The sequence below is a fragment of the Xyrauchen texanus genome, chromosome 22 (genome assembly GCF_025860055.1).
Source record: "Xyrauchen texanus isolate HMW12.3.18 chromosome 22, RBS_HiC_50CHRs, whole genome shotgun sequence".
Lineage (NCBI taxonomy): Eukaryota > Metazoa > Chordata > Actinopteri > Cypriniformes > Catostomidae > Xyrauchen > Xyrauchen texanus.
Window position 1 is genome coordinate 15177397 of NC_068297.1, and position 15660 is coordinate 15193056.

General features: G+C 37.7%; 1 protein-coding gene across 3 annotated transcripts in view; it reads left to right on the forward strand.

The window, feature by feature from the left end:
* ehbp1 (EH domain binding protein 1) overlaps nt 1-15660 on the forward strand; it is a 190321-nt gene that overhangs the window by 73107 nt on the left and 101554 nt on the right. For all 3 annotated transcript variants that reach the window (XM_052153523.1, XM_052153524.1, XM_052153525.1), the window contains one exon: nt 1677-1923. In XM_052153523.1, the coding sequence (XP_052009483.1) occupies nt 1677-1923 (247 nt within the window). The remainder of the gene's footprint in view (nt 1-1676; nt 1924-15660) is intronic.

Genomic DNA, 15660 nt, shown 5'->3' on the forward strand with positions numbered 1-15660 from the left:
AATGTCCCCACAAGTTCATTTGGGTTTTACTATCCTTATGGGGACATTTGGTCCCCACAAAGTGATAAATACACGCACACACACACACACACACACACACACACACACACACACACACACACACACACACTCTATCTACATGGGCACATACCATGGACTTGTATTGTTTTTATACTTAGATAATTACATTTATTATATACTAACCCTAATCCTACCCGAGAAAAAAATTATTGTGGTGGATAATGTTTTATAAGATTTAACCAATTTCTAGGGACAATTTTTTTCCCCAACCTTTAGCTACACATGCACACACACATTCAGCAGTTTATCAGGTAGAACATTTTAAAGGTTTACAGTCATTTTATTGTATCTACATCTTCCTAAATTTACAGTATTGCATTCAAAGTGAGCATCACTGCTCAAAAAGTCCATCTCAGGCCATTTTCACACACGAGTCTTTTTTGTTTTTACTTTCAAGTTAAAGGAATAGTTTACCCAAAAATGAAAATTCTCTCATCATTTACTCACGCTTATACCATCCCAGATGTGTATGACTCAGATTAAGATTTTTTGAGTTGAGCAGAGTTTCTCTGCTGTTTTGGTCCATACAATGCAAGTGAATGGGTGCCAAAATTCTGATGCTCCAAAGATCATATAAATCAGCATAAAAGTAATCCATAAGACTCCAGTGGTTAAATCAATATCTTCAGAAGCAATATGATTGGTGTGTGTGTGAAACAGATCAGCATTTAAGTCCTTTTTTACCATAAATTCTCCTCCCTGCTCAGTCAATCTCCACTTTAAGTTTAACATTCTTCCTGTGTTTTTGGTGATTCATATTCTTCATACATACTGCCCTCTAATAAGCAGGAAGAAGACTTTCTAGGAAAAAAGGACATAAATACTGATCTGTTTTTCACCCACAACTATCCTATCACTTTTGAAGATATGGATTAAAACTCTGGAGTCGTATGGATTACTTTTATGAGGTTTTTATGTCCTTTTTGGAGCATCACAATTTTGCCACCCTTTCACTTACATTGTATGGATCTACAGAACTTTAAATATTCTTCTAAAAATCATAATTTGTGCTCTGCAGAAGAAGTCATACACATCTGGGATGGGATGAGAGTGAGTAAATGATTTAAATATTTTTGGGTGTACTATGCCTTTAAGTTAATTTGGTTAGTGCAAAAGCTGTTTCGCAAACTCTGTAACACACTAAGGAACCACAACCGGTTGAGTCTGCTTAAAAACAATCATCTGGGATATGGTTTATGTGGACTTGACCTATACAACCTAATTTGTTGAAGTGAAATGCTATTGAGTACAGGTGGGTGAAAAAATGTATATGTTAAAGTATTTGCAATATTTTTACTCACCATATTGTATCGATATTCATGCAAAATCCACATTTGGAGGTAGACTAAAACGCATGTGACAACATTGCATTTGAGGTGTAAACACTAATTTGTCCTGATGCACCCAGACAACAGAAAAGAACCAGCCACACAATGATGACTCAATCATACTACATTTCACTTCCAGATAAAGAGTGAAAAGTGATGTGCAGGTCGAGAACTCTGGTTCAGACCAAGCAATGAAACAAAGTGTGATTTGCAGATATGAAAGCTTATTCTATCATCTGTAATGGCAATCCTCTTTTTCACACTTAGATCAAACCCGTTCTATGAGCCCAAATCCTCTGGTCCAGCCACATCCATCATAGAAAGCGACTTTTCAGAGAAGAGCACCAAACGACGGGCCCCTTCGCCTCCTAGTGCTGGCCCCAACCCTGCCATGGCCCCTGGAGTCCCAGCACCAAAGACTTCAGCACTTGAGACAACAGCCACTCCCCCTGCCCAGGCACCATCAGCTGTCACAGCTGTGATGGTGAGAGAGCTGGCCTCTTCCTCACCTAAGGTAAGAAGTCTACCTTACCACATTACAACTGTGCAACAGAATAAATAGAGCTCAGTGTAAAAATAAATTATATTTGAAATTGCTGCATCTCTCAAGCTCATTAATTCTTGCCTCATATTACACTCTTATCTTTTACTCATGTTTCTAAAGTTAATTCAACCAATACAGACTCCATTCAAACTATCTGTAGATAACTTCAGTCTTTGGTGTGCTGTTTATTTTAAATATTTGTAAACTTTATTCTTTAATAATACATTTTTATAATATTTCGTTGAATATTCTCCTCACCTTTAAATCCTCTTGCATGCTTGCATGCTTCACTCCATGCATTAGAATACAGGCATGTATTAGCTGCTCTGTAGGATTGTTATATATGCATTATGATTCTCTTCACTCAATGCTTTAGTGAGTCTAATTAACTGGCTGTGCGGTCCCTCTCTGGCTGAGGGTATAAAGCGTAAGGTGTAGGGGGCAAGGGAAGCCCACCAAGTGTGAATGTGTCGGGCCGCAGCTGAGGGGCTTATACATGGCCAGATTAAATCCCCACAGGCCGAGTGTTTTTATTTACGCCAGTGAGTGTGTGTGAATTATAATGTAGGCCATATTTAATTACAGCTAGGGGTTTATCACAGCACAGCACTTGTGTGTGTCCACGGCTGAGAAGTCTTGCCCAACTTAAACTCATTTAATTAACCAAATTCAGTGGTCTGTGAGGACACACACACACAGACATCAAGAAAATAAGAATAGTCTGTTAAGCAAAACCGACCCGTGTCCGAATATTTGTACTTCTCTGAACAATATACAGTAAGCAGTATGTCAAATGAGTAGGATAATAAATACTCATATATTCATAATACAGAAGTCTAACATTGAAGTCACACCAGACCAGCCCATCCAAACCCCAAAGCCCTCTGTGCTCTGATCCACAGGGAGAATTCTCAGAGTTGGGTTTTGATTCGAGATGTCATGTTTCCAGTGAAACCCCATTTATCCTTATCGTGTGTATATCCCCACACACACCTCCGTATGGATTATGATTCCAAAAAGTGTTTCATTTTCACTGTTGTGTTGATGCAGCAAGTGAAGTCTCTGTTTTAGCCAAATCTGTGATTTCTATAGGATATTCACATCTACATTTTGTTTTCTGTACTCAGCTCAAAAGCTGAAAAACTATTTTAATCCTTATTAGACTTTATATGGGCCAAAGAAACCAGCTTTTAGTTTCACATATCGTCAGAAGTCTTTAACTGAGCAAGTTCTTTCTGAAGTCAAGTTCTCTGGAGTTTTTTTTTAGATGGTCCACACAGATGCTCTGGGTACTCTGATGGAGCGAAGACAGATCAGACTTTTCTTCATGTTACGTTTGTATTTGTTTGTTTGAATATGGATTCTGTCAGCTTGTTCTGTATACATTTATGTGAAGGCTGCAGAAATTTCATAATTTTTTCATTTGATTTTCACTGATAAAAACATCTAACAAACTTGGCTTCCAAAAACTTTGATATTAGCATTTGGAGATGCTGTTTTTGAAATGGATGAGGAATGAATCTGAACGAATCAAGGAGGAGTGCAATAGTCTTGGTCTGTGAAAGAAAAAAGGATGTTCTGATTCACTAGTACATCTTTTTCTTCTCCCTCTTTCCTCTGTCATCGTTTCGTCTCTTCCTGCAAAACGATTTTACACCTCCCTGCTCGTCCCTCTCTCCTCGGTCTTCCACACAGAAACGCACTGATCTGAGGATTTTCATCAGTTCACGGTTCATAAATTTTGGTCTGTATTTTAATATAAAGAAACGGCAAACGCAGTGACCGCAAAGCTCTTTAGATTTACATAAAGCTCTCCGGAGTGAGCAGCGGCATCCTTAAGGCTAGCTTTCTCAGAACCTGACTAAAAACTCCTCAAAGTTTGGAGAAAGATATTAGTAACTTTGTGCGGTCATGTTCTCTTTCACTATCTCCCCAGAGAAATCGTGACAAAATAATTTACTACTGCAGCCTTCCATTTTCTCTGTTATTATGCATTTTTCAGAGTTAATAGAACTAATCACAGGACCAAATTAAATGATGGTGTTCATGACCTGAAAGCGCACAGTGGGAGGGACAGGGAGAGGTTACACTCTTTCATTACACTTCATTGTTTTCCACTCTATCTCTCTCATTCAGACTGCAACATCGATAAATTTAAATGAAAGTAAATTAACATTATTTAATTGAGTTCGCGAATGGCAGTGGCATTTTTTAATTGGTTAATGTGAACACTGGTGGGGGTAAGTATTTCACTTTCTTTTTTCCAATGTAATGTCATTCTAAAATGTTTCAGACATGGACAAAACACTTAACAATAACAAATGAATGTGTTTAAAATAATTGTGTTACTCATGAGAGAACCAGTGTTTTTGCAACCAAAAAAAAAGAGATAATAATACAAATATGAAATTACTCTCTAGGGGTGGACAAACTTTGTATATCACAGTATAAGTACTTTAATATTGAGTTAATGGTGTTTATACTGTATAGTGATATAGCTATTTTTGCTTGGAATTCATTTGGTGCATGTCAATTGGCTTCCTAGTAGTTAAAGATGAAAAAATGGTTAATATATTAAATAGCTGTGTGACCCTATATTGGAAAATCCAGTGAATTAAATCTTTACAAATGAAAGGTACTTCATACATTAAATAGGGAGGTCAGACTTTAAACTCTGATTGGAAAAGAGATTATAAAATAGAAGCTGGCTCTAAATGCGACTGGTTGTGATGTTGCTTGGCAAACCTAAACAACATAAATCCTTAATTGAGTCAGTTTGGACCTGTCCTGCTCTGTATTTTCACAATATTTCATGTTTCTTGTCACTCTCAAGTGTAAAATAACTTTAGCAGATATAGCTTCTGTGGTATATATTTTATGGCAAAATCTCTACCTATCATTTCGCACATCCGTTGCATAGTATAGGTATATACTTTCATACCTCCAAACCCTAATTCTATCTACCTTTCATGGCAAATGCTTGGTTTTTGGTTGCTTAGAATAGGCAGTTTTGACTTCCGAAAAAAATGGTCAAGCTATCTATTCCTGCTCACTGTTTCACCCCGGTCCAGTTACTCCCCTCTGAACTGCGGGCCAGGGCCAGGGGTCTGCAATTAAGCCCAGCTCGAAGTCCAGTTATGTGGGCAGCAAAGGAACCGCCTGTCCCTCAGAGAGGCGAGGAGAGATCATGAAGCCCCAACTGTCAGAGGGGCAGAAAGACCCCAATACTGCCCTCATAATCTGTGAAACTCTACCAGAATAATCCCCCTCAGCTGGCCCTCTACCGCTGAGTGATGCAGGACAGAGCCTGAGAATCTGAGACGCTCTAAGACCTTAAGGCTCAAGACCAAGAGAGGGAAATAGAGAGCGAGAGAGCCTTTGAGCTTTTATCTGTGAAATCTCCCCATTTGATGAAAATATAAATAAAGTGAGGGCTATTGGACAGAGTGATAGCTTCCTCCTCAAAACATCTATGAAGGATGTTTGTACTCAGAAGAATGTCAAAAACATCAATGCACCAGATTCACCTAAAGAAAACTTTCTCCATGTGTGTTGTTGGCTCAGCGTATCTATCCCGATCAGATTCTGGGCCAAACGTGAAGCTTGTTCCCCTTCCAGAAGGTTTTGGATGGACCTCATTTACCTCTTAAACTGCCTTTGCGTCCCCAACATTGGATCTGTAGCAGTTCACAGCTCTTGGCAGTTAGCATTTCACTGCTTAAAAAGTCCTCAAGAAGCCAGGCCAGGTGTGTATGAGTATTTTGAGCCCGTTACAGTAATACCAGTATCATTATCCTCCTCTCTTGTGTGTGTGTATGTGTGTGTGAGCTCAGTTCATGAGTTAAGCACTTGAAGAGCTCTCCAATACCCACGTTGACTTGCTACACACAGGCTACAAAGCTCTCGGTAATCTTCCTGTTGTAAGTCCTTAGTTTTATCTGCCAGGGATTACACTTCTGGCTTCAGAGAAAGAAAGAGGGAGTGCGAGGGAGAGAACAAGAATATAGGCTGTTGAGAAATGAAAACAAATCTTTAGTGTAATCTCTAGAAAGAATACCTGCATGAGTGAGGAAGTTGGCCGGCCGCAGATTGGCCAAATCGCCTTATTCTGCATGTTTGATGTGAGTGAGGCAGGTAGGTGTGTGTATGGGTATGTTTGACGACTGTATGAGTTTGATGGTGATTTTAGTGTGCGCTCGTTTGTGTACTCAAGTATCTGTGGGTGTGGGTGAGAGTTGATGAGGCAAGTCTGTGTGTGAGAGAGGTTTTAATGCTGAGGGCTGTTTGAATGACATGGTGGAGATGGAGAATGTAACTTTAGATTAATCTTCTCCTGGTCTTTCCTATTCTGAAGGTGTGTGGCCTTAAACCCATTTCAACTGGGAGAACTTTTCACCCACATCCTCCTGCATACCACCCAGCATTGATCAATAACAGCCCCTGGTTACTGCCCCCACTAACCCTCAACACCTGCCTTTCAACCTCTTAATACCCTTGCCACAGCACACTCACTTTATGCCCCTGCCTTATTCGGATGGAGCTGGAATGTTGAGCTCTTAAAGAGGCCATATTCTACACTTTTGATTCTCTGATGCGTTGCAATCTTTGTTTGAGTATTCTCGATATCTTTTCCTAAATCCCAGGATCAATCTTTCAATCTGTGCGCAACCCTCTACAATGTGAGTAAATCACTCACATATCCGACCTAATTTTGAGCTATGCTACAAAAAGTGCCTGTGATGAGCTATTGGCTGGTACATTTTTAGATTTCACTTTCTAGTAATAGCATAGTGGAGAAGAGGTTTAGCACAGAGATCCTTTCACTGTTGAGAGTAAAATTTGGTATGACCTGTTCCATGTACCTCCAAATTCGAGATCCACCAATCCATTTGTCATTAAATAATGTCTCTTGTAATATCAGATAGCACTTTATTTTACAGTATTGTTCTACATTTACGTACTATATACATTGATTACAACACCTACAGTAATTACAAGGTACTAAACCTAACCCCAACCCTAACCTTTACCCATATTAAGTACATATAGTTACATAATATTACTCAGTACTTTCTTGGGTAAGTACACTAAGTATACATAAAGTACATTTACTGTAAAATAAAATGCAACATAATGCCCTTTCTGTACTTTACAGTCAGTGGTTGATTGAAAAACAACAAAAATAAACACACTTTGCATGGATATGCTAAAGAAGCTGTGCACTCTCTTATGTTCACTCAACCAAAACAACACTCATGTTAGATGATGCCGGCATTCTTAAAGAGACTTTACCAATTTAGCAATTATTCTTTATATACATATATCAATGTATATACTTGTAATAGTACAAATTATGCATGCAAACATGTATACTATAATATACTGTACATATTGTATAATATGTATTGTATAAATGTATGTATACATTATATATAGAGTGTACTGCATGTAGACAATTTCAAATATTGTTGGTTGGTGACGTCAAGTGATGTCATTTTTCCGTTACCATTTCCTGCTTGTCAAAACAGAGACTATTCAGCAGAGACAGGCCAATTCTGTTTAAATGAACAGAAGAAATTGGAACAGATGTAGAAAATAAGTCCCACCGTCAATCAACATGAGAACGTGCATGCGCATTAGCTATACAAGATGGTCAAATTTAGTTTTTTAGTGTAATATGAGCCTGTTTTACAAAGCTAACTCAGTTTGTTCCTGGGAGGCAGCAGATGTCCTAACCTTGCCCCTGACCTAATCTTAACCATATGGAGCCTGTAAAGCTGAGAAGTCTGCCAGGAATAATGCATGGCACCTTTCACCCATGGCGGTAATCTGAGTTAAAGACGTACAATTTATTATACCATTTGTGATGAAATGACAAATACTGAGCTCGCCTCTCTTTGGGAGACCGGTCTCTGCCTGCTGGCATCTTCGCAGGTACAAGAACGGAGGGCGGAGGGTCCAGTGTGAGTAAGATGTGTCGCCGGACCTGCACCCCAGAAACCCAGCACGAGTTAGATGCAATGGCGGGTATTGGAACACACGTCACGGCAAACAGGCCAGGATGCCGGCCCACTCCATTGAAGCAACCTCTCCACAGTGTTGTCAGATTTTACTGCTTGTTTGAAATATGATCTTTTATCATATTCTTGACCAACCTTTTTGGAGATTTTGGTCTTTCCCCATTCAAGTAGATAGGAGCTGCACTTTCATGATGTATGTAGAAAATAGCTGTCCAAACTGCCCAATAGCGTTCAAAGAAGGCCACTGAGTGGACTGACTTACCTTGAAAAAGTGACTTTGTTGAAAGTATCCGGAAATACATTTGGACCATTCGAATTCCTTTGTTTTTGTTAACATTCTTTAAATAGTCTATATAATATGTTGTAAATGCAGTTTCAATACAACGTATTTATTGATGGAATACATGGCTTTTTACATTTTAAAAAGCAAAAATGTGACCAATGTGATGAAAAACTAATAAAAAAATATAAGTTGTTAAAATAACATGTACCTAGTTACAAGGTGCCCTGTATAATTAACAGCAATAGCTGTGGGATAATTTCTTTCATATGTAAGCAAAATGGCCATTATAAATGAAATATACCAATATGAATCGTTTTTGAATGGAATCGAGAGTTTGTGAATCGCAATCAAATAGAATCTGGAAATTTGTTTCAATACCCAGTCCTACCACTTATAATGTTATGCCATATCTACACTAATAAGTCTTCAATTGGAAACACATTAATTTAGCTATGTTTACGGCTCTCATCCACACTAGAATGGCATTTACCTCCTTTGGAAATGGAGTGTTTCAAAAGATTTCTACTTTAAAAGGATTATTGTGGAAGCGTTCTTGAGCAAACAGTTTTAAGTTTTAGGGGTCATTCACACTGTATACGTTTGTGTCTGTCTTCTCTGATTTGTCATTGTTTTTCTATGTAAACACTACTGTACATATAAGACTTCCATATGTAATGATTGGGTAGCCTCTGCATTTTTACATAGTTCCACATAGTTATTTTGTACGCCTGAAACACTAAAGCACTTTTGTTTTTGCTGTTCAAAACAGCAGAACTCTAACATTTTACATGTATGTACTGTATGTGATAGACTAGGGCATTGTACACTGGCGGCCAAGGGTTTGGAAAAATGTACAGATTTTGCTGTTTCGAAGGAAACACATGTAATAGTAATTTTTCACATTATTATTGTCCTGAACATACATTTTGATCAGTTAAATGTTACTTTGGTGAATAAAAGTACCAATTTATTTCCATAAGAGCAAAATCTGTACATTATTTCAATCTGTTGGCCGCCACTGTAAATGTTGGGCAATTCCTCAGAAATGTCAGACAACATCATAGAAAAATAAAATGCTTTAACCTAAGGAGCAAAAAGCCCTTTTAAATTCTATTGTGGTGTAATGGGTAATGGGTATTGCCATCCAGAACGGTAGAGGGTGCCATTTGCTCACAGCACTGACTGAAGCACTGAAATGCATACCATATTTTAAATTGCAGCCTTTTAAGGTTTAATAATCGTGCAAGACCATATTGCAATTTTAATCTTAATCAATGGTGCAGCCTTAATGGAATACCATACCAATGCTTCAGAAGTTAAAGTGAGTCAAAGCATTTTGGATGGTTTCCCTCATCATGAATAGGTAAGTGCATCTTTTTAACTGTCACTTCTGTAATTCAGGTTTTTCCTCATTAATGTGATTGGTGTGTGAATGTGAGTGTGAATGGGACACATTGTAAAGCGCTTTGGTAACATCTAAGGTAAAAAAGGCGCTATATCAGTGCAAAGACCATTTACAATAAATAAAATAATTCAATTTAAAATAAAAATGTATTTGAAAGTTAAATCATAATTATAAATTTTATTGAAAAAAAATATTACATTTAAAATAAAATACACCAAGACCATATGATTTCCACAAAGTTATGTTTGTACCTATAAACCCCATTGTGCGTGCCAATTTCAAAATTACTTAATGGTATTATGGAAACTCATTTGCTGCTTCCAAGTGTGAATTAGGGTTACCATATTGACATGACAGTCCATTTCTTTCCATGTGTCCATATCTTCAGCCCATAGCTTTCAGTAATCTTTAGCACCAATATTGGTTTTTTTTCCCCTCTTATGCATCCATTCCTCTTCTGGGAATGTGTTACTTATTAAGGCCAAAAATGTTTTTGACACTTGACATTTTTCTCTGAATTTCTCTCTCTGTTGTTGTTAGTCTCGGTTGTGTTCTTGCATATCTGCCTCCCTTTCATTAGCTTAAGTGTGTTGCTCCTCTCATCTCTCTCATGCGTGATGCTGTTTGATGGTGTGAAACAGGCCACAGTAAAAGCCTGCCTTCGTGACTCCATCGATCCCGCTTCGTGCTCCGGCCGACATATTGACGTGGGCGTGTTTTGATCAAGGCCTCGTTCAGATAGGGGTGACTTTGTAATTATATTCTTTTTAATTGCTTTCGCTTATCAAGGCTCTCATCTGCCTACGAGACCACACCGCCGTGGACACCAATCTGACTGCGACGCACACCTGATGTTTCTCTCTTCCTAACTGATCCCTTTCTCTCTCTCTCTCCCCTTCCTTTCTTTTTCTTGCAGTATTATTGCTGCTCTGCTCTTAATGAGTTTCCGTGTGCATTGCAGATTCATTGATAAATGACGGCTTTATCTGAGCAGGTCACTGAACTTCGGCTCCTTTAATTTGTTTGTTGAGGAGTGTTGTCTAAAGCAGATTAGAGCTGTATAGATTTAGTTTTTTCTGCTCTCCACACCCTCTCATCCCTGCTTTGACTAACAAAGCTAGCATTTCGACACTCAAAAATATTTTATCCTGTGTTTTTTTGCTTTTTTCTTTAATGTCTAGATTTGCCTCACTTAATCAGATGCTTTTTTTATAGGGTTTGTTTTGCGTGGTTGTAATTTGAAGGCTGTTGTCTAACGGTCTTGTATGCTTTCCTAGAAATGTTCGTATGATGATGATGATGTTTAGCGTTACAGTGATTTAAGTTGTTCTGTATGTTCGTGTACGCCAAGAGAGTTAACCGGGTGCCAGTCGCCTTTTTTTGGCTTTTCAGCACTGTTTTGTGTGTGTGTGTGTGTGTGTGTGTGTGTGTGTGTGTGCAGGTTTCACTAGATAAAGCTCATTTACACAGTTTGGAGTTTTGGGCTATGCCTCTTTATCAATGTTTTCACCGCCTCTAACGTTGGATTACACCGTATAACACATGTATAGCACTCAGGCGTGTGCTGGAGATTTGCTCTCACTCATTCAGTATCTTCCCAAATTTTCATATGTTTTAGTGAGAACTGTTGTTATATTTTAAAGCTGTGTATCTTAGCTTTGGAAACAAGCCCTGGAAATGTGATTTAGTCATGCTTGCATATCTTTTCTGTATGAGGCCCAAAAAACCCTCGGCCTCATGCTTAGGCAAATTAATTTAACTTAGTTCTGCAAGAAAACTTTATAAAATTAATATGAAAGTGTTTTTGTTTGGATGTTGGTAGTAGCTTCTTTCTTGGCCACTTAAAATCTAAAGAAGAAAGAAGTAGAAAATATTAATACGTTTAAAGTTGGGGTCTACTTTGCGTAAATTTGCACATTTCTAAGAATCCCCTTTCTTTTATTGATATTTGTCAAACGTGAAAATCTCTTTAAGTTTAGCTCTGCCACTTCAAAACATTACATTTTAGAGAGTCTGTTGTTGTTGCAATGCGGGTTTCGGCTTTAGCAGTTTTGAATAAAAGCTATATAATTACAGTAGTGATATTATTTTTGTATCTATTCTTTTCTCATGTTCATAGTAACAGAAATTACAAGAAGCAAACATTAGTACAAGACAGATGAGAACAAAACAATTGTAGATGAATAAAAAAACAATTGAACAATGATTGTTTTAATTGAGTATCCTTTGGGTAAGGGAATATGGCACCAATGACATACATTTAGTGGGCACAGTTTAATCAGTTGGATAATTAAGTGATTAGTTTGGGTTTAATTTGAATTTTTTGTCAGAAATGGATGTAAAGCAGCACTGTAAACTCTGATCTGATGCAGAGAGAGAGAGAGCTGTCTGAGATCATAAAACTCTGCTCTGTGTTTGCGTGTTATGAGTGTATAAGAGTGCTGACCTTGTGAATGTGTGCACACACCTTAAATACAGTAGATGTTGCCACTGGCATCTTAAGTGGATTACAACTTTTAAAGTCTAAATGTATGATCCAAGTTTCCGCTGTTGAGCTTTTTGATGCATTTTTAGGGTCTGTGTGTGATTGCATCTGTTTGTTGAGGTCTCTTTTTCCTCCTATGTTTGTTGCATTTCACAGAATTATTTTGTGCCCAAGAGGTCTTTGGGTTAAACAAAAATGTTTAGGATGAAAAGACGGAAATGTAATTTTAAGTGCATATCAATGGAATGCAAAATTAAGCAATTAATATTTTTTGAGTTGGATCATGCTCTCAGATCACCAGAGCATAAAACTGTCATTCTGTTCACATGACCTACCCTAGTTCCTCTGCCAAACATCTCTCTCTCTCTCTCTCTCTCTCTCTCTCACTATCTTTTCTCTCTTATCTTTTTTCGGTCTCTTCTCTGTATCTTATTTTTGGCAGATGTTGAAATATTTCAACATCTTTGGCATCCCCTCCCCCATTTGTGTGTGTGTGTGTGTGTGTGTGTGTGTGTGTGTGTGTGTGTGTGTTGGATAGTGATGAATACAGCTTCATTTTAATATGGTCTGTTTGTGGGAAGAAACGGTGCTGTAATCCTGTCCTCCAGCACAGAAACACGCTGCTGCCAATCGTTTATTTTTCTCCTCCTGTCCCAACCCCCTCCCCCCTACCGCTGCTCAGGGCAAGACAGCACAGCGTTTGATAAGTACACGCGCTCTTTGTGACACCAGAAATCCCAGTCAGTGTTGTTTTAGTATATACATAGTTTAGTAAGAACATACGCTCATTGTTGTGAGCTTGTGAGGGGGGACAGAACTTTTACACCATTTCTGCAGTGCAAACCGATATTTTCTCCAATTTAAGCTTCGAGAAATCACTGTTGAAATCACTGTTATTTGAGCAAATGCATTTACATAAAATACATAAAAATGTGTTTGTACTTTTAGTATTTTTATAATGACATTGGTCATTAATGTTTTAATGCACCCAAAATTAAGCATGTCATTCTCAGTTTAGCACAGTTTAGTAGTTTACAGAGGAACAGTTCAGCAGTAGACAGGGGAACAGTTCAGTAGTTTACAATATTATATGTTGAGTTTACTACTATAAAATTGCTGTTTTATAAGATAAGTAACGTACAATGTCACTCTCCAGTGTGACATCATATCCTGGTGCGTTGTATTGTCCGAAACAAAGTTTCATACTCAAATCCTAGTGTGACCACCTATTTACACTCTTTTCTATAGTAAAAAATGCAGTGGTTATTATCTCGGTATAGATGATCTCTGGAGCTTACTGCAAGCAACAACATACAGTGCGACACATGAGGTCCGATTTGTGAACAAATAACTCTTTTAATCTGGGTCTTTTTAATGAATCACCTGAAAAGAACTCAGGAGCTCAGGTTAGAAGTTTGAATCCGATTCATTTTCTCAGCGAATCAGCCGTCAGTGAGTTCACAACTTGGAGCACATACATTTCAAAATAAGAGTCCAAGGTGTATTTCAGGCTTCTTAATAATTAAAAGTCCCACATTATTTACCAGATTTGTATCTGGGATCCATCCAGTCACAGTAAAAAAAATACTTTTTTTTTTTTTTTAAACATTTCCATTTTAGATTTTTGTGCCACCAAATCAATGAGTAGCATTCTGAGATGCTATACTGCTCACCACAATTGTACAGAGTGGTTATCTGAGTTACAGTAGACTTTGTCAGTTCAAACCAATCTGGCCATTCTTCGTTGACCTCTGTCATCAAGGCATTTCCATCCACAGAACTGCCGCTACTAGATGTTTTTTTTTGCTTTTGCCACCATTCTGAGTAAATTCTAGAGACTGTTGTGTGTCAAAATGCCAGGAGATCAGCTGTAACAGAAATTCTCAAACCAGCCGTCTGGCACCAACAATCATGCCACGGTCCAAATCACTGAGATCAAATATTTTTTGCCCCATTCTAATGGTTGATGTGAACTTTAGCTCCTGACACATCTCTGCAGTTTGCACTTGATGCCAAACGATTGGCTGATTAGATAATCGCATGGATGATTGTTGGTGCCAGATGGGCTGGTTTGAGTATTTCTGTAACTGCTGATCTCCTGGAATTTTCAAATAGGTTAATTTGAACAGTGAGAGACAGAATAACAACAAAAAAATCCAGAAAAACGCATGTCGAAAATTTCATAAATTGAATTGCATTTTAATAAGGGAAATTAGTATTCGACCCCTCTGCAAAACTTCACCTCAAATTAACCTACAATTAAAATTATAGACTGATCATTTCTTTGTCAGTGGGCAAACGTACAAAATCAGCAGGGGATCAAATACTTTTTCCCTCACTGTATATGTAAATATCTGTTATGTAGATTCATTGGGACAGTACTGAATGAAAATAACTCTTATCTCTTATATTTGTTTAAATTCTGAAATGGGTGTGGAAACCTATGAGACAAAAAGGGGATGCAAACTTATGTACTCAACTATAAATATATGAAACCTCCAATGAATGGGTTATCAACTGGCCTCCACGTCTTCAGCTTTCTATCTCATTTCTGAAAAACTATCTAAATTGAGTTATTTGACAACTTAAAGCCACCATTTGGATCCTAAATGTTTCAGTTCAGGAGCCAATGGATCCAAAGTATTTGTAATTTTTTTAGTCTGGAGCCCTGTTATGGTATACCACTTCAGAAGTTTATGTTTTGGAACATTTCACTTTAGCGGATTTAGGTGAACAGTTCAGCTGTTTACAGGATAATGGACCAGTTCAGTAGTTTACATTGGAACAGTTTAGCAGTTTACAATGGACAATTTAGTGGATTACAATAAAAAAATTCAGTAGTTTAGTTTCGAGCAGTTCAGTAGTAGCCTATACAGGGGAGTAGTTCAGTAGCTTACATCAGAACAATTTAGCAGTGTGGCAGTTCTGCACAGTTCAGTAGCTTGTTTTTGTAGTTTACTTTGAAACAGTTCTGTAGTTTAGAGTGGGACATTTAAAGTTTCAGATAAACAGTTAAGCATTTTGCATCGTAGTTTACACTACTTCTCTTGAGGAACAACATTTTGTTTTCCTATATTGCATTGAAGTGATTGAAAATGACAGTAAACTTGACTTACTTTCAGTGAAACAGTTTACAGAGTAACAGTTCAGTAGTTTACAGTGGAATAATTTAGTGGTTTACAATGGAACATTTTAGTAGTTTACATTGGAACAATTTAGTAGTGTGGCAATTAAGAACAATTCAGTAGTTTTACATTGGAACAATTTTGTAGTGTGGCAATTAAGAACAGTTCAGTAGTTTACATTGGAACAATTGAGTAGTGTGGCAATTAAGAACAGTTCAGTAGTTTACATTGGAACAATTTAGTAGTGTGGCAATTAAGAACAGTTCAGTAGTTTACATTGGAACAATTTAGTAGTGTGGCAATTAAGAACAGTTCAGTAGTTTACAGTGGAATAATTGAGCAGTGTGGGAATTCAGCAGAGTTAAGTAGTTTACAGTACAGTATTTAGA